The sequence below is a fragment of the Gallinula chloropus genome (genome assembly GCF_964237585.1).
Source record: "Gallinula chloropus genome assembly, chromosome: 2".
Classification (NCBI taxonomy): domain Eukaryota; kingdom Metazoa; phylum Chordata; class Aves; order Gruiformes; family Rallidae; genus Gallinula; species Gallinula chloropus.
This window is the reverse complement of record NC_140086.1, coordinates 47,611,978-47,639,540: the sequence shown is the minus strand read 5'-3', so window position 1 is coordinate 47,639,540 and position 27,563 is coordinate 47,611,978. Positions and strand designations below refer to the sequence as shown.

At 39.1% G+C, this 27,563-nt stretch overlaps 1 protein-coding gene across 1 annotated transcript; it reads right to left on the bottom strand.

The window, feature by feature from the left end:
* Positions 1-2,758: 2,758 nt before the first annotated feature.
* Positions 2,759-27,237, bottom strand: DSC1 (desmocollin 1; the record flags this gene model as incomplete). The annotated part of the gene is made up of 16 exons (XM_084280408.1): positions 2,759-2,956; positions 3,744-3,983; positions 5,145-5,266; positions 7,223-7,456; positions 8,681-8,896; positions 12,228-12,370; positions 12,554-12,813; positions 14,240-14,425; positions 15,697-15,831; positions 17,456-17,622; positions 18,839-18,983; positions 19,745-19,900; positions 21,089-21,214; positions 21,657-21,859; positions 24,527-24,611; positions 27,199-27,237. The coding sequence occupies 16 exons, from the start codon at positions 27,235-27,237 to the stop codon at positions 2,759-2,761; spliced, it is 2,655 nt and encodes an 884-aa protein (XP_084136534.1).
* Between the last annotated feature and the right edge of the window lie 326 nt (positions 27,238-27,563).

The following is a 27,563-nucleotide window of genomic DNA, read 5'->3' as shown; positions in this document are numbered from 1 at the left end:
ACAATTTTTAAGGTGATTCAAGACAGTAACAACAAGTGAATTACACATTTTGAAAATATTTCATTTCTAAGCTCTACACAAATATTATTTGGTACTTAGTATTGGTAAACCTTAATGCTTTATACAAAGTTTTCATTCACACAATTAGAAGAGACAATGAAAATTGTGTTTTACAGTTCATTTTTTAAAGCATCTCAATTACATTTTTACTCTTGGTTTTACAGAAATAGATGGTTCAGTTCAGAACTTCGATTTTTAAGAGACAAATAGAAGTGATTCCAAATTTGTGCTTTGTTTAAAATTGGACAAAGTAATTTCCAAGTAACTAATTATCTAGTTTTTTGAAATGTAAAAAGAAAAACCAGTAACATTTTTAAGGCAAATTAGACTGGAAAATATTTTTATTTCAGTAAGTTGTTATTTTTTACTCAAGTGTAAAGGTGGCAACCATCTACTTAAAATAGCCAACACCAATTCAATTAAAGCGCATAAAAATTTGGTCTATTCTTTTAGAACAGTACAGATATATTTGATGAGGAGAGAAACTGTATTTCTAGGTGTTTCTCTATGCCACCCCACAAGTAATGTTCAAAAGAGTGCATTCTGTTATTTATCCTAGGTCCTTCTGAACTATAGGATTTTTATATATTTATCTTTAAAAAAACCCGCCAAAAACTAAAACAAACCAAACATTAAAGAGGGGGTGAAGAGAAGACATGAACATCACCTTAGTATAGCCAATAACTAAAGATAAAGATGGAAGACCCAAAAAGGCAAGGAAATCACTCAGATCTTTACCTGGCATAAAGTCAGCAGAGCTCCACTGGCATCAGCAGAGCTATGCTGACCTACATCAGCCACAGATCTGCCTATCCACGTACAGCAAAACTCACTTATGCTGGTGATAGGGAAGTGTTTAGAAGACTAGTATTAGCATGCATCTTAAATAAATAAGTTTGTAACACCTTGGTTCTCATCTAGTATTTTGCTGCTGGTGACTGTTGCTCCTACCACTGGCAGTCTATCTAGTTTGGGATGAATTCATCGCCACTTTCAAATGATGGACATTTAACATTGGTCTATGAAGTTATTAACCACAGCCTGTTCTTACCAGAAATATTCTGAAGCCCATTTACAATGAGAAACAAAAGGGTTTATTTTATACCTTTACTAAGTTTTTATACTGTTACAGGTTTTCACTGACCATAATCTGTGTGGAATGAACTGCAACCACTGGAATTTAGAGCACCATGACTCTCCGCTCTTCCTAATGCTTCCTTTTACAAATCATTAGCTATAGTAAATTTTAAAAAAATTTTCCCTAAGGCATAATTTTACAGAGCAAATCCTAAAAGCAGAATTATAGCAACAGAAATAAGTAATTGCATGAGTTTCTCTTTCTCATAGGCAGGAAAACATTCTTTTAAGGCACAAGAAAATTTCCAGAGTGCAGAGGACAGATTACTTAACTAAGAGTGCAAATAATAGAAACACGTAAAACCTGGGAAGCAGAGGCTGAATTCCAGAAATAGCTTATGGCAGCATTCAGGTCTCACTACTGTCATCTGCCAAAGATATTTCAGATTTTTGTACATATATATATATATAGTGTGTATATGTATGCTTAATCTGGTAAAATAACAAATGGGATTCAGATGATTTCTGCCAGAGATTCTGAGTAAATGCTTACTCCACAACACCACATAATACATTCCAGCCAGAATTACATTCAGTGTAATTCTGCAGCTCAAATACACTGCTATCCTTAAAACATGTTATCAATTCAGTGTATGTTAATCCATCTGAGCTGTATCATGTCAAGTTCTAATTACAGTAAAAAACAGTGAAGTCCGTAACAGGCAAGTAAAAAACATAGTGTTAGCTACACTGGACAAAATTCTTGGCAATGTGCATCATTTCTGTAATGATACTGTGTTAAAACTCACGAGCAACTGAGGTACAAACCTAGGTCAAGTAAACATGAGATTTGTCTTGCATTCATTTGAAGTACAATAGTCAACCCTATTTCCTGATTATTTTTTAAAAATCTTTTATTCCTTAGAAGAAAAATATATACTCGCATACAATGCTGATACCCTATGTGGTGATGCCATAGATCCCTTAGGATAGCAAGTCTGATGGGTGGTAACCCATTAAGAGAAAAATATATTTTTGAATATTATTTTACATATATACAATATATATATATATATATTTAAGTTTCAATCAAAATAAAAAGTTCTCTAATGTATTCATCAGTATTTTTAATGTGAAAAATGAAAGTGTTTTGTATCTCAGTTCATATAAGTTAAAAATTAACAAGGTATTTGATATCCACCAGTAATGTTTTTTGGTTTATTTCTACAAACTAAAGAAAACAAAGACACAAAGAGTTAAAAAGCTTTCCTTCTCCAAAGCCAGATATTATTGAAGCTGAATAATTAATTAAAAGGACACCACCAAGTTTTGCATTTTAAGTAATCACAAAGAACGGGAAATGTAATCTAAGTAGAAACTAGCATTACTATATTAACATTGTCTAAAGAAAAAATATTTTTAATCCCTTATTTTTGATGGAATGTGTCTAGAAGAGATAAAAAAAAAACCTTGCAAATTTAAAGTAAGAGTTACTTACACTCTCACCAGTCTATAATAACCCTGATAAACCTCTCCCCCTCTCAATTCCAAAATAACTAACATCACAAAAGTATGACAGCCACTTATTTACAGGATTTTGTCAGCACTGTGAAAGGCACATTTATCTTTTTACACATGTTTCTGCTAATGTCCTAAACTTGGGTTCCAGCTGATCTAAGAAGTCAAGTGCCTCTTCTTCATGCTGATCACTGCAGCAGCCTACAGAGCCAGCCAAGGATCCTTTTCCTTCATAGTTATATGAAAGGAGATAATCTTCAGAATGCTTCTGTTCTTCATCCTGTCTGCATATGTGCACCTTCTGCATAGGAAGAGAACACAACTTATTATTTTCTTAAATTGTTATCCTAAACATATTGCATAAAAATAATTTCTTTTGATTTACCTTTCATTGATTAATTTTTAATCAGAGTGTGTCCTCTAATGGATTCCTACATACAAAAAATGCACATGATTGGTCTATATCATTAAGACTATAAAATATAAGTATTTAATAAAGAAATCATTTCTACTAATCATGTATGTAACAATAAAAGAGGAAGAACCTGTTTAAAGAACCTGTCAAGTCACTAAAAACCACTTGAAATTAAAAGACAGATTTACATACACATAACTAGTTAGGCAAGTAGTGAGAGCTTCTGATCTCCACAGCATGGAGTAACTACATTTCTAATGCTGCACATTCATTTCTGCACCATTGCTAAGGTAAGTAACCAGTCTAAATCAGTAGAAGGCAAGCAGTTAGAATAAAAGTGAACATTCTCAGAAAAACTCACAAGACCTTGAGTAAAGTACTTGTTATAAATGAGTAAATATTCTAAATGAGACACAGCCTACTGCCTATAGTTCAAGCCAGGAAAAGAAAGTCATTTACACTTATGTCTAAAATACATAAAGAAGGACTTTTTGAAAGGCTACTATTCCAAAAAGGATGCAGAGGAGCAAAGAGGAAGAAAAATGAAACAAAACCAAAACAGACTACATTCTAGCACAAATACATGTCTTCCTTCAAAAGTCTGCATATATTGACCATAACCTAGACATCTGCATACATTGACCAAATACCAACCCAGTTTCAGAATACTTACTTCACCTAAACGAGGATGTGTGAAATTATGCCATTCTGAGTAGGAGTATCTGCATGTATCCATCACAGGCTGTCCTCCTCCTCCTTCTTTAACTGATCCCAGAGTCTGATGTCCGACTCCCTTCACTGACTCCAAGGTATGTCCTCTTCCTTTTACCATTTCAAATGTTTGTTGCTCTCCTGTTTTTATTCCATATCCACCTTGATCATTTGTATTTTGTAGAGGAATTATATTGTGATCCTAAAAAAAGATGCAGTAGCAGGGATACCTTTACTTACTTTTTTTTCAAATTCAAAAGATGAAACGGCAGTCAGGAACTGATAATACTGAAAATTTAAGTCTCCAGCTTTGCACTGCAGCATTTTGAGTGAGAAGTTATCCTTAATGTGTAAAGATCAGTAAGTGGTCTTTGGAAAAGATATTATGACAAAGAGCAGGAAAAAGTCTGCATTTAAATATGATACAAGATCTAAAATTTCAATCTTTATCTCAACAAAAGATGCACTATAATCCATATGCTACTTTCTTAAATTACCATATAAAAGGTTTTCAAAATCAACAACCTGTAAGCCATTAAACCAGATATACAGTCACATGCATAAGTTTAATTCCATTTCTTCACACATTATGCCTATATAGTGAGGGAAATACAGAAAAACTAGGATGGGATCACAAATTAAAAACTACACAATCAGTTTACAGTGGCACATTATGCTTCATGTGACACTTTTCACCATTAGGATTTCTTGGTTGTCAAGCGGAAGTAAACTTAATGGTTTTTAAGTCAGATGAGAGGGGTAAGAGTCTGAAGAGCCAAATCCTTCTGTACGAGTGCAATTCCGGGCCGTACTGTGTCCATGGTACACTGAATCTTAAAAACATTTAGATGGCAAAATCAATAATATACTTCATAAACTTGGGCTGTCCAAGCGCCTTTTTTCCACTGTCTCAAAAATCAACTAAATTTGGGGTTATTTTTCAAGGTAAAAGAAGAAATTGCACCTGTAAATTACGATCTGATAAATTTAAAAATTCTTCTCCAATGAAAAGCAGTAATGTTTTCTTTATATATGTAAAATAATAAATTTCCATCTAACCTCATTGTTCAAAATGACTGAAGTAACTGAAATATTTACCTGAAAGTTCCAACCAGTTAAAAGTCTGGAAGAATTCTAAGCAGCCAGGCCAAGAAATACAGGACATAGTCAAACATATATGGCACTACTAGCTCTGCCTAAAGTAAGAATTCTCAAAGTCTTGTTACACAGCAAAGCACATCCCTGCATTTATTGCTTATTTCTTTTAATAAATCACTTACTTGCAGGTGGTCTTCTTCTCAAACTGTAATGCTACTGACATCTTAATTACATGTCTCTACATTGAAGTAGAAAGACAGCTTACCATCACTTCTTCTCCTGGAGCTTCTGTATTTGAAATGATTAAATTGTGATTGGCACAATCATCGGTCACATGCCTGTGCATTACCCCAGAGCCACAGCAGCCACAAATTGTGATCAGGATTACTATGGAAAGGAAATAAGTGAGGAAGATACAGTAAACTTCACCTCATAATGTATCTACTTCTGTTTGATAATGAATCTTGTTGTATAAATCTTTCTAAATGTCTAAGCAGCGAGTATGATTTAAAAAAATGATTTCTTTCCAAAAATGTGAATACTCAAAACTTTACATATATACATCTTTTCAAACAGTATACAGAGTTTTCACTACACTGGTGAACTATCTCGTTCTTCTAAAATATATCTTGGTTCCCCTGAAAGAAATGCATTCTTTATGAAAACACTCTGCCTGCAAAATGGTACAGCAATTAAAAATTTGACCAAATCCAGGTGAAAAATCACATCTTGTGCCTACAAAAAAGTTGTGCATAAGACATTTCTCATGTATGAATACCCAGATGTGAAATTATATCATAAGGAACTAATACGCAAGCTAAACGTCCCAATGCCAGAAACCTGCCTCACAGAAAAGGTCAGCAGGACCCTGGAGAACTTCAAGCATTTTTGTTACAGAAGAAACCTATTTAAGTCCTTGTATTCAGTTTATTCCTCCCATACATCTACTTTGTGTTATCGAGGAGACTTAGCAAGGAATGACTTTGTCTAAAAGAACCATAAGCAACTTATACCTATCCTAAACAAAGGACTAAACCTTTTATTCAAAGATCCACTCTTTCCTTCCTAAGTTATCTTAAAAGATAAAGAAGCCCAAGAGGAACACAGCAGTTCTGCCTAACTGCCCACTGAGCAGTCTGATCTCTGAACACATAAACTTCTGTGGAAAACTGGCCAAGAGACACTTTCAAGTTCATTTAGCTACTGCAGATATAGCTGTCAGTGAGATCTACATCAGTGGTTCCAGCAGGTCACCTCCTGATGCTGACAGAGAAGACAACAATGACAATGCTAGGTAGAGGATACGGAGGGTAAAACCTAGCCACCATAAAATAATGGGTCTATCTGGGAGGGATACACTCATGGGCTTGTGACAAAAAACTAGCTGACATTTCACACATGTCCCCACAACTGAAAGTTCCACCTCAGGACTATCACAAACGTGGGTACTTGTCCTGTTTGGATACAACATGGATCTATCTAACCTTCCAAACATGTGCAGGTCCCAGTGTTCTATCTACCTGAGTAAGAACAGTTAGCTGACACTAAACTGGGGGGAGACAGGTTGATTGTTACCAAAAAAATGGGAAAAAAAAAGAAAGAAAAAAACCTGAACTCTGAAGTATTTGTTACTGTTACTGCCGCATGTACTCTGGTGATTTTTAAGGATGTCAGACTATCTTTGATTCTGTTAAATGGCAAGTGCCTTTCTTATTACATATCACTGTCACCACCTCCCTGGATCACAGCAGTGCAATTACAGTTCCGTTAGCCTTTGGGCAGCTCCAGTAACACAGCATGTATTCAAGGATTTGGTCTGTTATGGAAGTCTCCAGTCCTTCTTACGTTGGCTCTTGTAAAATCCTTTGTGAAATTCAGTGTCTCAGACACTCCATGTTTTAATCCATGACACAAGAAAGGTCACAAAAAGCTCTAGGAAATTCAGTTCATCATTCCTACAAACGGAAGTGTGCATCCCAAAACCAGTACTACAATCAAATCCAAACTTCACTACACTTGCCTCAAGACAAGGTCTGATAAGCACTAGGAATCCCATCCTCTTTTGGTTCAAGTGCTGAATACAGCTTTTTTAGCCTGGCTAACATGAGCAGACAGGACATCTTACATAAAACGTATAACCAAAAATGCATACACAGTAACTACAAGACGAGAGCAAGAAGCCTGTGATACCAATACAAACAGAGAAGGTATATGAAGTCAGTGAAGAGGGCTTTAAACTGCTTAAATAAAGAGAGAAACATCTGAACTATTTGAATGAGGTTTTCTCTCAGCCAATTTTAAAATCAAAACTTCACATAAAAAAAAAAAAACAAGTGTACTTACACAGCAATAACAGTGATCCTAAGATCATTGCAAGGATGGCCCATATGCCAAGAGTAACATTTCCATCACGTAAATTGCGGGGCTCGCCATTGCATTCAGTTGGAGTAACACAATCACATAAGTTAACTCTTATGTTGGTCTCTCCTACCTTTCCTCCATTATCAGTCACACTTACAGGAATACTGTATATTCCAAATGGGAGATCACCTTTTGGTGAAAGATACACAGAATTATCTGTAAAAAAAAAAAGACACAACCAGTGTTAACAATTCCTGAAACTCTGTTGTCATAAATGTGACAGTGATCACAATCTTCTCTTCCATTACAGCTACAATGCTGCCAGATCCATATTAGCTAGTTTAAAGCTCGATTTAAAACTACATCTCAGAACTGTATTTTATACTTTCAGCACTTTTTAAATGTTAGAATTGAAAAAGTAAACTTTGTACATACTTCTGACAGCATACAATTTACAACACAGAAGTTGATTCGGTTCACTATAGCAAATGACACTCTTTGGGTTTACTAATACAGACCATCAACTGAACTGACATTTATTAAAAGGACTTCTGGTAGTGTGATCGCAATAATTAATTATAAAATTAATGTATACCTCTTTCACTCTTTAGGTCTACTGTTATATTCAGTGCAAACACCTATATCCAGCCGTAATTAAAATCCATTTAGTCTGCTGCCTTACTTAATGGCAATGATTGGTGACCATGTTTTAAAGGGTGAAAAAAATAATTTCTAAAGAATATTAAATTACATGTACCATCTAAAATGTTTCCCTAATATAAACTTTGAAAGTCTCAGACATCTGAGATCTGCTAAGGGCCTGTACTGCTAAGGTCAGCCCTCAGGAGCCCTAAACCCTGGAGGTGGGATAGAAAGTCCGATGAGAAAAAGACTTTCCCTCCGTCAAGGAGGATTGGATTAGAGATGATACAGGCAAGCTCAACACACGTAAATCCATGTGCCCTGATGGGATGCACCCACAAGTGCTGAGGGAGCTGGCATACGTCACTCCAGTCTTCAAATCAGTCAAGGAGGACCCAGGAAACTACAGTCCAATCAGCCTCACCTCCATCCCTGGAAAGGTGATGGAACAGCCCATTCTGGCTGTCATCAATAAGCATGTGGAAGAGAAGGCTATTGTGAGCGGTCAACACGGTCTCACCAAAGGGAAATCATGCTTGACCAATCTGATAGCCTTCAGGACAGTTAATATAAATTCTTTAGTGTTCCACTCTAGCCCTATGATACACTTGATCTCCTCTAAAGCAAATGAAACAGAGGAACGAGAACATCAGGGTTACCTTTTTAGCCCCACTGACTACATCAATTCCCAATATATATTATGCTAATCTACCCTTACAGTCTACCCAAGACAGTGGTAGAAGAGCCTCCTCTGGCAACCTACAGCTAAGTGAGGAGTAGGAAGAAGTCTTAACATACCGTTGTGTCGAGTTATCTTCCATGAGGAAGCCAAGCTACGATCAGTTATGCGATATACGAAGGGTGTGCTGTAAGGAGACTCATCACCATCCTGTGCAGTAAGGCAGATCGGTTTTCTGTCTCTGCACATTATATAGTCGGTCTTCAAGATTCGTGGGAAATTCTTGTTCCCAGGCAGGATGACAACCTGAATTGTTCCAGTGCCTGTTTTGCCATCTATGAGATAAAAAAAAAAAAACAACCAACTGCTTTTAGCACTTAATTCTAACATGTGCATACTAATTTACAGTCCAAACTTTCACAATGAAATATCATCAACTGTAATACCCAAGTTTAGAAGTAAGGTGGAAAGCAACTGCTAATTTAGCCAGAAAAAGAGGTACTTCTCAAAGGTCTCTCTTAGCTGCTTCTCTTTGTTTGGCTGGTTGTAGAATGGATCAACAGCTGCCAAACCTCCATGTTCTGCACGTGCAGGCAATGTATTTATTTAGTGTGTGTATCTGTGTGGGGATAGATTCTGCTCTACCAGGAGGATGAGAGGAGAAAGAGATGCTTTAGAAGTAAAGAGTCTTCAGCCAGACCGAGATGCAGAGTAGAAGGTAAAGGTCTCCAGCCTTTTTACTTCTGGAAGAAGAAAATTAATTACACTTTCCCCACCCTCACTTCCCCTGGAAACAGGAGCATTTTCAGAAACAGTGAGCTTCCTTCTGTCCTCTTCCCTCTGAGTCACAATGTAGTAGCAAAATTTAGCAGTGACACATTGTCCTGGTTTTGGTCAGGATGGAGTTAATTTCATTTGTAACAGCGGATGAATGCTGTGTTTGAGAGTAAAATGGGAGTACTGCTGATAACACCCTGATGTTTCTAGTTGCTGTCAGACAGTCAAGGACTTTCTCAGCTCTTCATGAGAAAGGAGGGGCGAAGCCAGGACAGGTGACCGAACTGACCAAAGAGAGTATTCCATGCCAGTTACGTCCTGCCCAGGATATCGGGGGGCTGACGGGAGGAAGGCCTGGGGCGGCTCCGGGACGCGCGGTTCTGGGGGACGGTCGGGTTCTGGGACGGCTCTGGTTGGCACGGCCTGAGTTGTGTGGTTTGGTGAGAAACTGCATTATGTATCAATAGCTTCATATATTTTGCTTTGAAGTCCTGTTAGTATTGTTACATTGTATCTTTCTGTTATCTTAGTAAACTATCCTTATCCCAACCCACGGGCCTCTTAATTTCTTGATTTTGGGGTTATTTGCCCCTTTCTCTTCCTTTTCCCTTCCCTTACTTCTCATCCCCCCCCCCCCCCCCCTCTTCCTTTTAACCTGCTCTTTTCCTTTAAGGAGCAGGCAGCTGCGTGGATCTTGGCCCTCAGCCGGGTGAAACCACGACACACATTCTGTCACCAAAGTCTATATGCAAAAATTGAATGAGCTTTCCCTCATAATGACATATTTTCCCAACACAGAAATGTTCGATGATTGTATATGCATTCCAGGGAAATTACATCAAATCTACTTTCCAAAATTTTCTCTAGAGATACCTGATTGAATATTCACAGAATATCAGAATCACAGAATTGTAGGGGTTGGAAGGGACCTCGAGAGATCATTGACCTCCCTGCCAAAGCAGCTCCCTAGGACATATTGCACAGATAGGTGTCCAGACAGGTCTTGAATATCTCCAGAGAAGGAGACTCCACAACCCCCCTGGGCAGCCTATTCCAGTGCTCTGTCACCCTCACTGTGAAAAACTTCTTCCACTTATGGGTGTGTAACTTCCTGTGCTCCAACTTGCAGCCATTGCCCCTTGTCCTGTCTCCACAGACCACTGAAAAGGGGCTGGCTGATTCCCCCTGCATTCCATGCTTAAGATACTTATAGACATTAATTTGATCCCCCCCTTAGTCTTCTCTTCTCAAGACTGAACAGCCCCAGCTCATTCAGCCTTTCCTCATAGGGGAGATGTTCCAGGCCCTTAATCATCTTTGCAGCCCTTCTCTGGACTCTCTCCAGGAGATCCCTGTCCTTTTTATACCAGGGAGCCCAGAACTGGACACAATACTCCAGGTGGGGCCTGACCAGGGCAGAGTAGAGGAGAAGGATCACCTCCTTCGACCTGCTGGCCACACTCCTCCTGATGCACCCCAGGATCCCATTGGCTCTCTTAGCCACCAGGGCACACTGCTGGCTCATGGCCAACCTGTCATCTACCAGGACCCCCAGGTCCTTCTCCACTGAGCTCTTCTCCAGCAGGTCATCTCCCAGCCTGTACTGAAACAAATGCTTGTTCCTTCCCAGATGCAACACTTTACACTTGCTTTTATTGAACCTCATCTGGTTTCTCCCTGCCCAGCTCTCCAGCCTGTCCAGGTCTCGCTGGATGGCAGCTCAGTGTTCCTGCATGTCAGCCACTCCTCCCATCTTTGTATCATCAGCGTACTTGCTGAGGGTGGATGCTATTCCCTCATCAAGGTCGTCAATGAAGATATTAAATAGGAAATATTCATGTATCATGTTTACTTCATATGCAACAGAAGTTCCAAAGAATTTAAATTAATATAAATTGCATTTAATTTTAATATGCAAGCTTTGGACAGAGAATTTTCAGCTGTAAAGCAACTTCCAAAGGTGTGTTCTTTACTCCCATTGATGTTTAAGCTCACAAGGACTCAAAATAAATCCTACCATTTGATTTATAAAGGCAGTCCACTTTTCTTTTTTAATGTAAGATACATATTTTAGAATTAAAAGTGTGACCTATAAGCCTAACATTTTTCTTTGATACTCCACTTGCCACCTTTAACACTGGGGAAGTGAAAGATGTACTTTGTCTTCCTGGCTAGATGATGTTGCAGCAAAACTATGTATTCTCCTACAATAAATGCATATACCCATATTAATCAGAAAGAATCGATGTTCACTCATAAAATCAGAACCAAAAACTGATTTAGAATGAAAATCTGTGTGTACAACCCTTCCTTTACAATCAGAGTAATTTGTAAGAACATGCCACAAGGAAACACATAGCGTGAACACTGTTGCAGAACCTAGATGACTGAAGATGAGAGTAAGCACAACATACAGCAATGTATACATACAGCTATTCTCAGAGGTCCTTTTAAATTAAGGGTTTACAAAAGCAAGGTACCAAGAAGTCAAATGAAGGAGGAAACGGTGAGAGTCACAAGGTCAACAATGTTTTCAAAAAGTTCTCTCTACTTTCTCTGCTGTCAACCTCGCAGCTGGCAGGTGCTCTCACTTGAAAAAACATAGCCAGGGAATAAAAGACATACTGTCCATAGGAAAATCTCTCAATTTAAACTTAGGAAAGTTTTTTTTAATGGGAGCAGATAACTTTTGAAAACACTGAGAATTTGTTCTGATTTCTTAAATGCTGCTACATAATATTCCCTAAGCACTTAATAGAGGTATCCCAGCAACAAGGCAACGGACTGGGTGGGTCTCTGGTGTGAACCAGTATAGCTGTCCCCACACTAAACTTGCACATAAACCTCTATTACAGACCAGAAATAATACCAACAACATATAATACTCACTTCTGTCTATTGCAAGGACTGTGATATTGCATTGACCTCGCCTCATCTCTCCTACATCTCGGTCCAAGACTTTAATGGTTCTGACTTCACCCGATTTTTCATCTATGCTGATCCAATTACACTGGCCAGGTGGTATCCGGTAGCTGTCAAGATCAATTTGTTTGATGAAAGATCTCAGACACAGAAAGATGCATGTATTAATATACACTTCACATGTGTGCCCACACACATACACACATACACCCAGCATCAACAACTACTTCCTCTTTCCCGTATCCCAGCCATGTTAAACTCCAGGTACATTCACAGATAACATTGTTTCATACCATATGCCTTCACTGTTTCCAGTCTCTGGATCTTCTGCTACGTATCTCCCGATACTCGTCCCAACATCTTCACATTCTTTAACCTCTATGCGTAACAGACAAGGTTTAAACACTGGCCCCTCATCCATATCCAGGACGTGCACTGTAACAGAGCAGGTGCTCTGGGAAAGCTGCTGCGAATGTGGTGCCAGTATGTAGGGTGCCTCATTGTTGACTGCAATCACGAGGATCCTTTGCTTGGCACTTTCATAGTCCAGTCCCTGTAACAGAGGTAAGCTGTTGTTTTTTTCCCTTCAAACCAATACCAATCTTGGTATTGTTTTCACTGCCCGGTTACTAAAAAATTAAAATTGTACCGACATTAATTTACAAAAGTCAGCTAAACTTCTGAAACATCCAGCCTGAGACACAGTAAAGGGACATGATTTTTAAAAACATGTTAAGTTCTAAGTTAGTCAAAGAAAAGAACCTGAGGAATTACCCCAATAAAGTAAGCAGCACTAATGTAAAAATTTTAGTGAATACTCTGAGAGTCAATTACTAATAGACCTGAGAATTAAAGGTGGTGGGAGATTTCCTCCTCCAATACCTAGTTGGCCATTACTTCAAGTTACATTTGTTTACTTTCCAGTGCAAGTTAATCATACTTCTTGCTAGCACATGCATTTATTTCCTACTAAGACTTCACCCATTGCAAACACATCTGAACTTGTGGGGTGATAAGTAAGTATCTACCATTTATTCTTCGGATACCTTCTCCAAGGTCACTGTATGCCTTTAATACTGCTATTTATATCCTAAAGTCATAATACTTTCTGGTCCACTATAGCATTACACTAAATATAAGAAATTTCAACTGTATTTGTATACCAGGAACATATCTTGAGAAAAAGCTCCAGTGATCACCTACAACAAAAACCCCATAATAAATAAAAAAGCAAATTTAACTGGCATCTCTACCCTTAAGATTTACATCTTCAGGTTTTAATATTAACCTTCTCTGCTCCTTAGAAGTTACCTGTTAATGCAGTTCTAACAAAAAGTGAAAAAGAGACATTAAGAGGCCAAGGAACAGGCTGGAGTACAGATACTGTGGTCCTTTCACCTCACATCCATGAAGTACTGGGTATGGTAAGTACATAAATTAACATATAGTCTTTATATATATGCAGACTCCCTCACTCCCCACGAAAACAAACCTGAAGTCACTACATTGCAAAATAAAACTTACAAAGTTTCATTCTGAGTTACTAAGTTTCATCAACTTCCTGAGGGAACAAGATTGGAGGAGGGGCTCCTCCCTCCTTTGCCACACTCATATTTCTATTAGAAAAACAGCCATGAAGCTTTCTTCACATCCCTAAGTCTAAACAACTCCAACCATGGTACCAGGAAAAAGCACCTAGCTCTTTTGAAATGACAAACCAAAGGGAATTCCTCAAATTCTCCACACACAAAACTGAGGAGTAGTCTGGATGATGAGTTTTGTAGGTTATGTACCACACACAAGACTCATTTGCAGCGCATAATGCAATCTGCTCTCGAAGAGTTCAGATTGGGAAGAAAGTGTGGTTTGCCTGATGGCTACAGAAACTATCTGAACAGAAATGCATTCTAGATTCGAAGTTTTAAAAGCAACCACCATAGACACACACATTTTTCTCTAGCAGTTCTGTTCTTCCTTACCTTAACAACACACAGTACTCCTTCATTTGTGTTTTTGTCTGTTGTAATTTCAAAGGACCGATCATCGTTTCCTTTAATAATTTCATACACGGCTCCTGAGCCAGGCAAACCAGGTTCATCAAGATCAATAACAGAGATTCTCAGTACTTCGACATTCACTCTGTTTTCCTCCACACGTGTTTCATACTTGGGAGTATCAAAAAAAAGAAACAAAAGAAAGCCCAAGTTAATTCAGAACATATCATTCCATGATGGAGGACTGAAGTATACTGTATTTAAATAAGTCTACTTAAACTCAAGGCATCAATTTTCAAAGCTGTTTTAATGATTTATTTTGTCTTCATGCATTAGCATATTTCCTGCACTCCTCCCTTACACCCTAAGTGAACAGTAGACCTTTCCTGACTGCAGAGTTGAAATCTCAGCTCCTTCATACATTCAAACTATCACTGACACAATTAAGTATGGAATTCTCCTTCCAGGAAAGGCAAATTAGCACAGTTCCCCTCGGTTACATCAGCTACAGATGCTAATTTGCATACAACATGATCAAGCAGAGCATTAGAAAAGGCATTGGGGGAAATTAAAAAAGTTCATATAAACAAACCACAAGAACTTGAAGAAAAGCCAAAAAGGGTGAAATACATCTCTGCTTGGATGGCAAAGGATGAAAGGATTTTTCTTATTTATCTTTTTTTAAGAGATGTGTTATTCCGTACAAGCTCAAGAAGTACAGGTAAGGGCGATTTTGCATTACTATTACTGATGAGATTCTACAGCATTGAGTGGTAAGGATAAGGTATGTGTATTCCTCAAGGATAACGAATTATTTTTCATAAATTTTGTATTACAAAATCTCCTGTGGTATTTCAGCTATATACACAGCTATTGAGCTATACTCTGTGCTGAATAATTCAGATGGCTGCGGCAAGCACAGATTTAAGGCTGAGTTGTAGCTACTGGCAAAATATACGTTGTTTTAATAATACTTCTATAGAACACAAAAAAGTCAGAAAGGCATAGAAAATCTTGGTGCAAAGCCTTGCACCTAGTTCAGTAACCAAACATTTTCATTTGCAATGCTGAAGTACCCAGAGCTGGTCAAACAGTAATGGGATTATGACAATGCTTAGAAGTGAATCTGTCCCCTCCCTGAAAAATAGTTACATTATGGGATTTCTAAGACTATGCATTGCAGCAGAAATGAATGAGTCATGTCAGCTTTCTCCCAACGGACACAAGGCAAGTGACTCAAAACAATTAATAGAATAGGTGTAATTACCAGACAGCACAGCAACCAACAGGGCATTCTCAAATGTCTATATTGGCATTAACTGTCTTACCACATTAGACTTTGTATTTGAGGGACTGCTGCTATTCAGAAAAATAGAGAGGGGATAAAAACAGTTGGGGGGCATGGCTTCACCTTTTTACGGACATTTAATTTATTAACTTACTTGTATCTGTTTAAAAGATGGTGCATTGTCATTTCTATCTTCGATATGAATGACAGCTGTTCCTGTGGTGCACAAACCATAAGGCTGACCTGCCATATCTCTCACTTCAACTAACAAAGTATAAGCAGATACGAGCTGAAAAGAGGAATAAAAGTATACAGAAAATTGACATACTGATTTTTTAAATCACATAGTTACATAAAAGACTACAATGAAATATTTTACTCCCATTCCCCAAGTCTGCTCTAAATTCAGTGCTCCCCTACAAAATGAGGCAATTTGCTTTCAGGCTTTCCCCCTATAGCTTCAAAAGGAAAAAAAGTAAAATATTCTTCAGGGACTAAACAGCATGGAGTTTGGCATCCGTTAGTAATGTGTATGCTACACCCTGTATCAAACAAAGCTTCCCACAATCTCAGCTTTATTTTCCAATACCTGAAGTTTTGGAAAATACAAATAATGCACTTTCATCTACTATCTATGTCTCTCCTTTGGAGCGGCAGAGTATTCCTTTCTTAGGTTTACAGGTAGTAAAGAGTTTCATTGTATGTTGTTGATTTCAGTGAGGATGACCGGAAACAGTGCTACAATCAGACTTTGTTTGGGGTCTACATGACGAGGCAATGCCTGTCATTTAGCATGGTCAGTGCCCCTACCAGTTCCAAGGGGAGCAATGATAAGCAGCCTACTTAAATCCCTGACTTGAGTCACAACAGCGAAAGGCTTTTTTTAGCCTTATTAATTCCTGAACACTCAGGGAGGAGGACTGGGCAGGGGTTGGACTGGGCACAAAACGAGAGTTTATAAATCAAGACAGTAACTCCAGTTCCAAATGTCTGTAAGTATCATCAGGTTCCTCAGGTGGAGAAAAGAAATTGGCTATTCCACTTTGTAAGTTTTTATCTTTAAAGATAAGCAGTGGACTCATTTTTCAAGCTTTCCTTCCCTCAGTAGTCACTGTGACTGTTTCCTTAGTAGTCATGGTGATGGTCACAGTCACTGCATTTTTCTCTTGCTAAAGAAGTTGAGCAGTGTACCTACAAATGTGTGATTTTACAACACACTGCTAATGTGGATATTCAGCCATGAAGCAACAGAAGTATGCCAGAACACAACTCCTTCTAATCTCAAAGAGATGTGTCCATAGGAGCGATTTTTTCTAGAATTATTGGCTTATGCTAGAAATGTTACTTTGAATTACACATGCCCATCAGGTTTTCTAGCATAAACAATCTCTCAAATGACATTTTATCAAAAATCCCCAAACAAAACCAAAATCCACCATAAAATAAACCCAAAAACTTCCTTTATCTTGTTTACCTAAAAGCCAGCTGATAAGAACTAATGCTTTGCACTGTAATTTTAGGCAATTTTACTGTTTAGATTTCAGGTATCTGAAAGATTTCTGTTTACTATAGGCAGACCAGCTACTTTCAGAAAAGCTGGTTCACCTTCCCTGTGAAGCAAGAAGCACCTTAAATAGAGCTTGATTAAGAGGAAACAGTGGCTCATAGGATTCAAATAGGAGTACATAGGTCAATTGGGAGGTCCCCTGCCAAGATTAGCTAGAATATGGCAGACCTGTGCAGAAACTCCTTGGACAAATTACAGGTGTTCAGAAACCTTTGTAAGCTCCTTAGATAGGGAAACAGAAGAAGGGTAACAGAAATTATTTATCTGGTGATTCCCATGCCAGAAATTCAGAGTTAAGAAGCAATGTGCATTAGATGACTGCTCAAGATGCTTCAGGAAAGATCACCTCTCTGTCCAGCTGCGGTGACAATACAGCAATGACACCTGTGTCACCATGTAAAGAAAATGCTGGGGTTATTTGTGGAGTTTGTGACACAATGCGGTATTTCAACGTAGTATGTAGGGTATCAGGCTCATCTCTGTCCTCTGCCGTCACTTTTCCAACAATTACACCTATGAATAGAATACAGCAATTTTTAGATCCGAAAAAATACCCTGTAAGTAATCAGAAATTATTTGAACATGTTTTTTTTCTATTTTAGGTACCTAATAATAGCTATTTGGTCATTTAGATTTAAATGAAAATAATACTGAAAGCACAGTGCACAGTACAGAAAATACAGTAACAGTGGAATCCTCTGGCTACTTTTTCTCCTTCTCAAAGTTGTAATTATTGCAGCTGTCACAAATTATCATCAAAAGAAATACTATAAGTTTAGATTTCAGTTAGTGGTCTTGACAGTGACTTCTAACTGAGCATCCCAACCATGGCTGAAAAGGAGTTGCTGGGGAACATGAGAGGGAGGTTGGATCCTTTCTAAGATGAGTCCAACTGCAGTACAGCCCCATGTGGACCACTGCTGTACTTCATCCCTAAAGCCTGAGAGGTTTTGTAACTTCACTTTAAATCGGTAACTCACCCACTAAGAAGTAGAGCAGCTCAGAGAATGAAATGCAACTGGTGTTTTTGAGTGAAAGGGAAGACACTTTGCTGCTTCTTTTCTGAAGCAAGTTAAGGCTTTCCCCGCTCCTACCCCAAGCCTAGGAGAGGAGCAATGAATGGAAAAACCACACCTTTTCCATTCCTTGTTCTCCATGGTCCACCTTGCTCACTGCTTTTGTGAAGCAAGTCCATAACAGGCAAATATCTGGTTTTTACAGGATGGGCAGAAGTAAGACTTTCTCCCCCATCACCACCCTATCCCAAGAAAAGTCCTACCTTAATTCAACACCTTAGACAAACACTGTACACTCATTCAAAGGCAATTTGAACGTTAAAACACCACTGATTTAGTTGTTTAGGAAACTGATCTGTAAAAAAACTGCTGTGTTGTCAATCAAAACATTTTATGGAGACAGGTGATTATGGATAAAATGGAAAGTATAATGTTCTGAAGTTGTTTCTTCATCATTTTAAGAACACCATATCATCTCAGCTTTTTAAAACTTCTTTTTTAAACAACACTTCTCACTATGATTGAGATGGCATTTTTGGAATTTCTAATCATTAAGAAATCTGGACCTGCTCTTTGCAAATTCAGTTTTGCTGTAAAGAAATACGCCTTAGGAAAACCCACTGAAATGTATTAGAAGGCAGGATTACAACAGGTCATACTGGTATGCAACCGAGCTGAGTAGTGGTCATTGTGTTCACTGATTTAATTCTTACCAGGTTTGGAATTTTCAGGGACAGAAAACTCAAAAAGCTCCTGTGTAAAATACGGAGCATTATCATTATCGTCCTCTATCCTGATTGTATGCACGAGCGGTACCTCTGGTGAATAACCATCTGGAGTGGTTGCAAAGCAAATGATCTGCAAGACATAAATTCAGTAATTCGCTTCATGCTTAAGCAACACAATTATTGCACTGCTAGTTCAATAGAGGAGTTGATGAAATGAAGTACAGTGTGCCAAGCATACCCTTCTCAAGATCAGGCTCTTCAGCCAAACAGAAAGGGAAGCAACTGGTATCTTACGATGACAGCAATACAAAACCTTTAAATGCTTTCCAATCTTTCTCCTTTCACTTCCTCATGCTGTAAGTATTTAAATGGCTTTCTTTTCCCTGCCCCTCAACTCTGACAAACACTTTTTCCGAGTCTCTTGAACAGATTTTTTCCAGGTGTCTGTGAGGCAATCTCAGCATCACCAAAATTTCAGATGTAAATATTGCTATTTAGAACAAAATCAAGAACAGCATAGTCTAATAAACAGCAGTAATAGGTACTGCAAATCACCTACCTACTTAGAAGCTGTCTGTTGCTACTAACTGCTTTCTTACACTTCTCAGCCAGTAGAGAGAGCACTGTACCTTGTTAACAAAATACCAAACCTGAACAGCTTGAGAGGCTCAAAAAAACCCCACAGCTATCTAGTTTCTCATGATTTTGTTTTTATGCAGACCTTCTCAAACTTTCCTAAAAATCTCTGGGATAACTGGAAACTCTTCCCCAAAGTGGCACAAATCTAATGGCTCACTAGATTTATCCTGCAATTAGCATCTAGGCAGTGAAAAGAAAACCTCTCTCAAGATCTACAACACCAAAGTTATTACTTAGAATAGACAGCTGTACCTGAAAGCTTGGGTATTGTTCACGGTCTACTGCACGAGTAGCAAAGATATTTCCAGTTTCTCTTTCTATGTAAAACAAACCCTTTGGATCTTGATCAATTCCGGGTCCACTTGCAGAATAATAAATGGTGTAGTTCTGAGCTGTATCTGACTGAACCTATAAAGAACACATTTTATAGACCAAGATAAAACAGCAGCATTTTTCCAATACATTTTTTCCCTTTTTGTGATCATATTTAGCACAAGCAGGAACTCCTCAAAAAATAGAAACAATACTTCTAGTTCTTTAGCAGCTCAAACTTCACAGATTAGAACAGCTTGCCATGTAACTGCTTGCCTGTATAATGCATAGATGAGAAGGGGTAGTTAATCCCCTCAATAATGTTACTAAACAGTTAAAGAAAAAAAATAAACGTCTCTAGAATACTGCACATAGAAAGCACATTCAGATACAGACACCTCATCATTTCTGTCTATATGTAAGAGATTTTGGTCTTCGTGCACTTGCTGAGAATGTGGTTGGCAATCAGAGAAGAAAAAACAAAGCATGGAGGGAAAGGGAAGGAACGACTACCGGGAGTATAGTCCAGAGATATGCCAATTCAGATAGCCTCTCTGCATCTGATTACAAGCACCAAGGAGCTAACATTAGCAGTTATCTATTTATAAACACTCTCCTCCCCAAATATTTTCCTTACCTACCGAACGCCAGAAGTTAGGAAGGTAAGATTAGTAGAAGAATGATTGCTCTGCACAGACTCTGTCATTACACTTGTCTCTACACATCTGCTCCTAGCCACTCTTTAATCTAGTGAAGGCTAGATGGATCTATGATAACTTTAGTTCTTGCATTTCTCTTTCACGCCTACTTGTTTTCTTATAGTAAGTACTTTTCCTAATAATATAGGCCATACTCAGTCTTCAGTGTTACAGGTATACACCTCAAGATCCAGAAAGGATGAAGACATACTGGAAAGGTTTTCCCCACTGTGTCTACACAACTTTTTTCTAGGTGATGTTTTGGGGGGTGGCGGGGGGGGCGGTGGTTTGTTGCTTTTTTTAAATTACACACTTCACTGATTTGCAGGCCAAAGAGATATCCCCTTATAGGATGTTTCTCTCCTTTTTACAACTTCTGCCCATTCCCAGTTCACCTCAATAACTATGTTCACAAGTTATTTCAGCTACCAGATCACAATGAACAGGACAGAACAAAACAGAGGGATAACAGCAGGAATGGCATCAGCTGGGGATACAAAAGATCTCACTTTTGATCTTCTTTTATCACAAAAGTTACATACAAAACTAGCTTGTGTCATAGTATTAGGATCCATGTAAAATATACCTGCTGAATTTGTAGTGGAAAAGGTCCCATTTCATTCTCTATCATAACAGATGGAATAGGGCCCCACCTTCTTTTGATTCGCTTGAGAATTGTATCTCTAGCATGCCTGGTCTTCTGTGTCTGGGTCTAGAAGACAAAAACACAGGTAAGAATATATCCATATCTTCTTAGATGTGTATACTTTTGCTTAACTACTGTCTTGTGTTTTCATCTTTTTCCCTCTGCATTAGTTTTCCCACTGACCATTTGTTTTTCACAGGTCTTCATTTCTAATTATACCTGCGATAGCATTCAAAGAGTTTTTTTCATTCATTGTAACACTTTCCACAAATAAAATTTCAAACATGGCTTTTAAGATTCTTAACATCCCCTATTAAGCTTGTTGCTAGCATCTCCCATTTCAGAAAGGAAGAGTGACACAGTAATCAACAACTACTATATAAAACCAGACTCTACACCAGAGTGCTTTGCCTCATTGTTTGAATTCCAGATCAGTTACCCAGCATGAGGCTGAACTCTGTAAAAAAGTATCTCAAGTAAGGAAGCTATCTTGACACTTGAAGCTCACCTTTTTTCCTTCTTCCACCAAGCTAACATTTATTTTCTTTTGGACATCTTCTTGAATGTCTTTAAGTAATATGGTAAATGTCTTTTTCTCAGCAGACAAAGAAACAGCAGATGTCGTGTACACAGAACCATCCTCTAAGATTCTAAAGTTCCCATCACTGGAACTGACAGACTCTGCAGTCTGAAGGCATTCTTTCAAATCAACTGTAAGAAAAAATATTCAGACAATAACTTAAGCAGCAGAACAGTAATATCCCTCAAAAAGCCAAACCAAAACAAAAAACATTCTCCAAGTAAAAAATTATATTTACTGATACATGTAGTCTTCAAAAAATTTGGTCATATAGTATTAAAGCATTTAAGCATCCAAATATAGGTTCTGGAACCATTTATGCATTCAGATTTGACTCAGTCTACATGAATTGGCACTCTTGTGTTCACAGGAGTTTCCTAAAGGATGTGGGTAGACATGGGTATCTTTTTAGACACAAGTACACTGGCAAAATTATTGAGGATGGAAGTTCACTAGAGATGAACTAATACATTTAAATGCAAAAAACCATTGTAGACACGCTCATTATTGGATCAGTAGCTATTACACTTGCCTTATACTCTGTGCCCCACGAAATAAGCAAAGACGATGAATTAATGCAAATGCCCAATGGAGATACTACATCTTGGAAGTTTTGCCCTCAGGAGGAAAGCAGTGACTGATAATATGTGATTTAGTAGTCTTGGGAGGGCAAAGGCCTTTAAATTATGAGGCAGACAGACGGGGGAGATAAAGACTAACTCTAGAACAAATGATTGGCTATTTTTTAATATGTACATGATAAAATCCCACGCAGTTTATGGAAGTACCAGGTAAGTTCAAGCATACTTCTTGAGGATTTTTTTTACTGCATTGCTATCATTTGTGGCTAAAATAAACTTTTATACATGTCACAAAACTTGGTTCATCAGAGAGTAATTCAGCATTACAGATGGAGAAATAAACAAAATCAGAGTAATATATAACGAAACTGCAGTAGAAACACAGCACTAAGAAAGAACGATCTGGCACCCTGAAAAAGATAAAGGCCAGGGACCTAAACAAAAGGTGCCAGTGTTCTCAAAGTCAAAACTTTTCAATACTCTTTCAATGACATCATAGTGGATGGAGTCTTGCTTTAAGGAAGTTGAGTGCAAAATTCCCAGATTACAGCAGATACTGAATTTCAGTTTATTTTAATAAACTATATTTCATTTTCCTTTCAAGAATGCAAGAGGGGATGGGAAGCATAATTCTAAATACGATGTGATTTTTCCTTTTCTTATGCCATTAACTGGAAACTAGGAAATTCAACATTTCCTAGACTTTCTATGGCACTGCAGCAGTGAAACCTCTCCCTTGTCAAACTGTACAATGAAAATTTAGTATTGACGAGAATACCGTTGCATCACTTAGGTGTCTCATACTGCTCCGTATTACAGCCTTGCATTTCCAAAAATACCAGACTGGAGAGTTTGCTTCTGATGACTATGTGAGTCAGCATTATGTTCAGTTACGCATAACTTTGTGGGATCTTTTTCTTTTACAGATTCTCATATGTTTTGTAAGTCAGAAATATAAAAAAAAAAAAAAAACCCAAACCTTACAACAGCCAGCAAAATCCTTACTCATTTTATTGTCAAGGTACCGTCCTTGTATCAATACAAAACATATTATGCTTTCTTAATAAATGTTTAATTAATGTCATTCAAACTTTAAAGATTTTGTTTGGGGGGGGAAAAGTAAGTTCAGTATTATGAAATGTCTTTCACAGCACTGTAATAATGTGAAGTTTTGTTTTTATATAAATCAAGTTTATTACCACAGAGAAATGCTAGACTCTCTGAGAACGTGCTAAATACTTGAACAGCTGTAGCAACCTTTCATTTTATAACTTAACAATAAGGTCAATAAACTTTCATTTTTAAAGCTAGATTTTCTGAGCATTTGTATTGTGATAAACTACCAATCCACGTCCTGTGGGAATGTGGACTAGGGTTTCAGACTTGAAGCACACTCCTCGGCTGTCCCAGGACTCACACAGGCCACTTCCAAATCCTCAAATTCAGACTCAGGCAGCACAGAAACCTGTAGCAGCTCCTATGCCACACCTTTTAAAGGCTGCCTTTCAGAAACTGGTCTGAAAGGAAAAAAAAAGAAAAAAAGAAAAAAAAAAAAAAGAAAAAGAGCAGAGCCTCTTCTGGTGTCCCCTATTCCTCTCAGTCCCCTGTGCACTGCCCTAAACCAAGTCAGACCCTTCAGCCAGCAGCACTCTCCCAACCCAATGCGCACGCAGGGCACCTTCGCAACACGTTCCCTTGTGTGCCCTCAATGCCCCAGCACCACTGAGAAGTCAAAGCCGTGTTTCACAAAGCAGCAACTTCTGGGTGCTTAATTGTGTGGGTTTCGTTGTCTTTTTTTTTTTTTCCTCCTTTTCCATTACCCAAATGACTTACTGCCTTCTTCATAGGGCTCTGTGAGTTACAGATGCACTTTGGAATAGTGAGCCACTTATTTAAATACTAGGCCCTAGACTCCAAATTTTGAAAACATTGAACTCTGCCCTTCTAGCTTTAAAGTAAACACAGAAAGCTGACAATAGCTGTTTACACAAACGCCAAATGGATGCACAGTGCCAGTGTTCAAATCCGTAATAAACATAGGGCGTATCCTTCATAAAAAAGCTGATCCAGCTGTTTAACTGGCTGTCCAGTCATCCATTCATTCCATTAAAAAAAAAAAAAATCAACAACAAAAAAAAGGTCTCCTCCTCTGTTAACAGCATCTCTGGCAAAAGTGCAATGTTGTAATGTTACGACGGGCGTCCCGCAGTTTCTCACCTCTGCCAACTAACGTGTCAGCCTCTAGCTCAGAAGGAACATGAAAAATGACTTCCTTGCAAGCTTCACAGCACAAACTCAGTACCTAGAAAACAAATCAAAAGATCAGGAAAAAAAATATTACACGCTATTTTGAATAATAGCCACAGTTACCGAAGTTGCCTTTGGTTGGTTTGGTTTTCAAGACAAGCTCGTGAAAAGGCACAGAAAGCACTCTTCAGCTAAAAAGGCAGGTACAGTGCAGCATATAAAGCTTCAAACTGGAAACACGATCTGGCTACTACTCCTGGATCCATTCATGGACTGTGGTTTGTTTGGTTGGGCTTTTTTTTTCTTCTAAAATCACAGCAGCAGTGACATTGAGCAGCACAAGTTCCCTTTGACCAGATGATTTCACCTACGCTATCACTTTAGTGGAAAGATAAAAAACAGCTCCACTGTGCACTCCCTTCAATAACTTTCCTGGCCAATTTAGACCCAAGGTCTCTTTAAGTTTTAAGGTTCAATCCATCAACACTCGGTTTGGCGGAACTATGGTGATGCTTGACATTAAAGAGACAAGTGTCTTATTAAAACCACATGACGACACTTGCACTTACATATCACTTTGCATCTTCAAAGTATGTTCTCAACAAACTAATTAAATCTAGCTTCAGCAATTAGATATGACATAAATAAAACGTGTATCACAGCAGTCCACTCCCATATAACCAGTTACAAAATGGGGTCCTCCTCAAAATTCAAATGTTAATAATGATAACCAAACCTTTTTATAAAAAGAATCAGGTGGAGGTACAAAGATTTTCCTTAGCATGCAGCAATTTAGTCCTGACCTCAGATTATATATATATATGTGTGTGTGTGTGCGTGTATGTATCTTACCTAGTTTCTAACCAGACATTTAATATTGTAATCCAAAAAATCACACAGCCCATTAAATGGAGAAATACAGAAAGGTAAATAAATTTATTCACCCTTTTAAGTACATTTATTCTTTCAGGATGAAAGTCCAGCAAAAAAAGAAAGTATTTTTTTTTCCACACACCTTTAGGATTAAAGGTGTAAAGAAGCAAATAGCTAATGGGAATTCTGAAAATGACTTGGGAGTCATTAATATTTAAATAAAAGTACTTTAAAATCTTTAAGACATTAGGGACCTTTAGAAAAACTATGATCAGCTAAAAAATAAAGTTGCAATATAGAATTTAATCATTGCATTAAAGCAATTTAAATGCTGTGCCTGCATCATAAAAGCTTTTTATACTGTATATATAAAACAATTTAAACATCCCTGCTTATGTATTAGTGGACACTTCCCTTATTAACAGACACTTAATAAAACTCTCTCTCCTGACCAACATTGCATTAGTTTCTAAGTTATTAACAATCCCGCCATCTTCTTACATTGTTCTATGATATTTTAAGAATCACTGACACCTAATTCTGAAATAGCAATGCCAAGCCAGTCTGATGTCAGCACGAAGAATTACTGAGGAGCTGAACAAATGGAAATGATAGTTATTCGCGTCTGTCAAGAAATAAGGAAACACCAGGTAAAAATAAGCTGTGCTGGTCGTTTCACTTCATATGGAGAAGACACTTGAGCAGGATTTGGGGTTTTTCTACTTGACAGAGGAATTGTTTTTTTTTTTACCTAGAAGCATGAGCAAACTCGCTTGGATTTCTTTGGGTTTTATTATTAATATCCTAGCAAAGGCAGGCACGCATAGTGTCTGGAATAGTAACATTTTAATTAAAATGTGCATATATAATTAATATTAAAATAATAAATTCAGTGCGTCAACGCTACCAGGTTGTGAGGTTTTGGGGTTTTTTTCTTTCAGGCTCAAACGAGCATCTGCCTTCTTTTTGCAAGCGCAAAAATAACAGGGAAGAAAGAGCGAGAAACAAAAGGCAAATCACTTTCCCTCGTCCGCTGAACACAGAAGAAGCGAGAACTCTCCCGCTCTCCCGGCAACGGCCTTTCCGCGGGTGACAATTACGTACAAATACAGCAAACCGAAGGGAAAGAAAATCGCTGGAACTGCGATTGCCCAGCTAACCCCTCCAGAGAAGCCGAACACGCTCCGCACGCACAGCCCTTCCCACGGAAAAGGGACAACTTTCGAGGGAGGGGTGGTGGGCAGAGGGGGAGATTTAAGTAAAATGAACTTCGGTTGCATTTTTTCCGTGCAGTACTAGAGGCAGCATCTGCCCACCGCGTAACCTCACGGCGCGCTCCAAAGAGCCACCCAACAACCACTCCGAAAGTTAAACCGACAACCAACCAACCGGTTTTCTCCCTTCGCCGAAGCGGGCTTCACCATCCCCCCATCACGCTCCCCGCACCCCGAGATGCGCCCGGGGATGCGCCCCGGGGCCGCGCAGCCACCGCGCTCTTCTGCGCGAAGCGCGGACCGCCGGCCGCTCCCGAGCCCGCACCCTAGCGCGCCCCTCGCAAGGACCCCACCGAGGGTAAACCTCGCTGGGAAAAAAGAGCCGGAGATCAATCCCCTCAAAAGTTTCTCGCCCGCGGTGAGACAAGAAGCAGCGCAGGGGGAAAGCGCCGCGGCACGGCGCGGGAGCGGGCTGCGCGGCCCCGGGGCGCACCGCCGCCAGCCCGCTTCGCTCCGCTCTCTCCCCGCGCCCACCCATTCACCCCACTCACTCACCAGGAGCCCGAGGACGAGGCGGGGGGCTGCGGGGGCCATGGTGCGCGGGGGGGTGCAGGGGAAGCGGGGAGCCGCCGCCGTCGGTGCTGCCGCGGCGAGCGAGCGAGTGCGCGGTGACGGTGGCGGTGCCGGAGGAGGCGGAGGTGGCGCGTCTCCGCGGCAGGCCGTCTCCCTCTGTCCCCTCCCGTCTGCCCGAGGAGCCGGCCGGTGGGGAGGGTGGGACCGCGCGCAGCAGCGGCGACTTTAATTACTTCTTTTTTTTTTTCCCTTTTTGAGTAATGCCTGTCCCGGGCACGGCGCTGGGACACCCCGCCCGCCATGCCCTGCCCTGCCCGCCCACCTCCGCGGAGAGGCGCTGCCCGGCC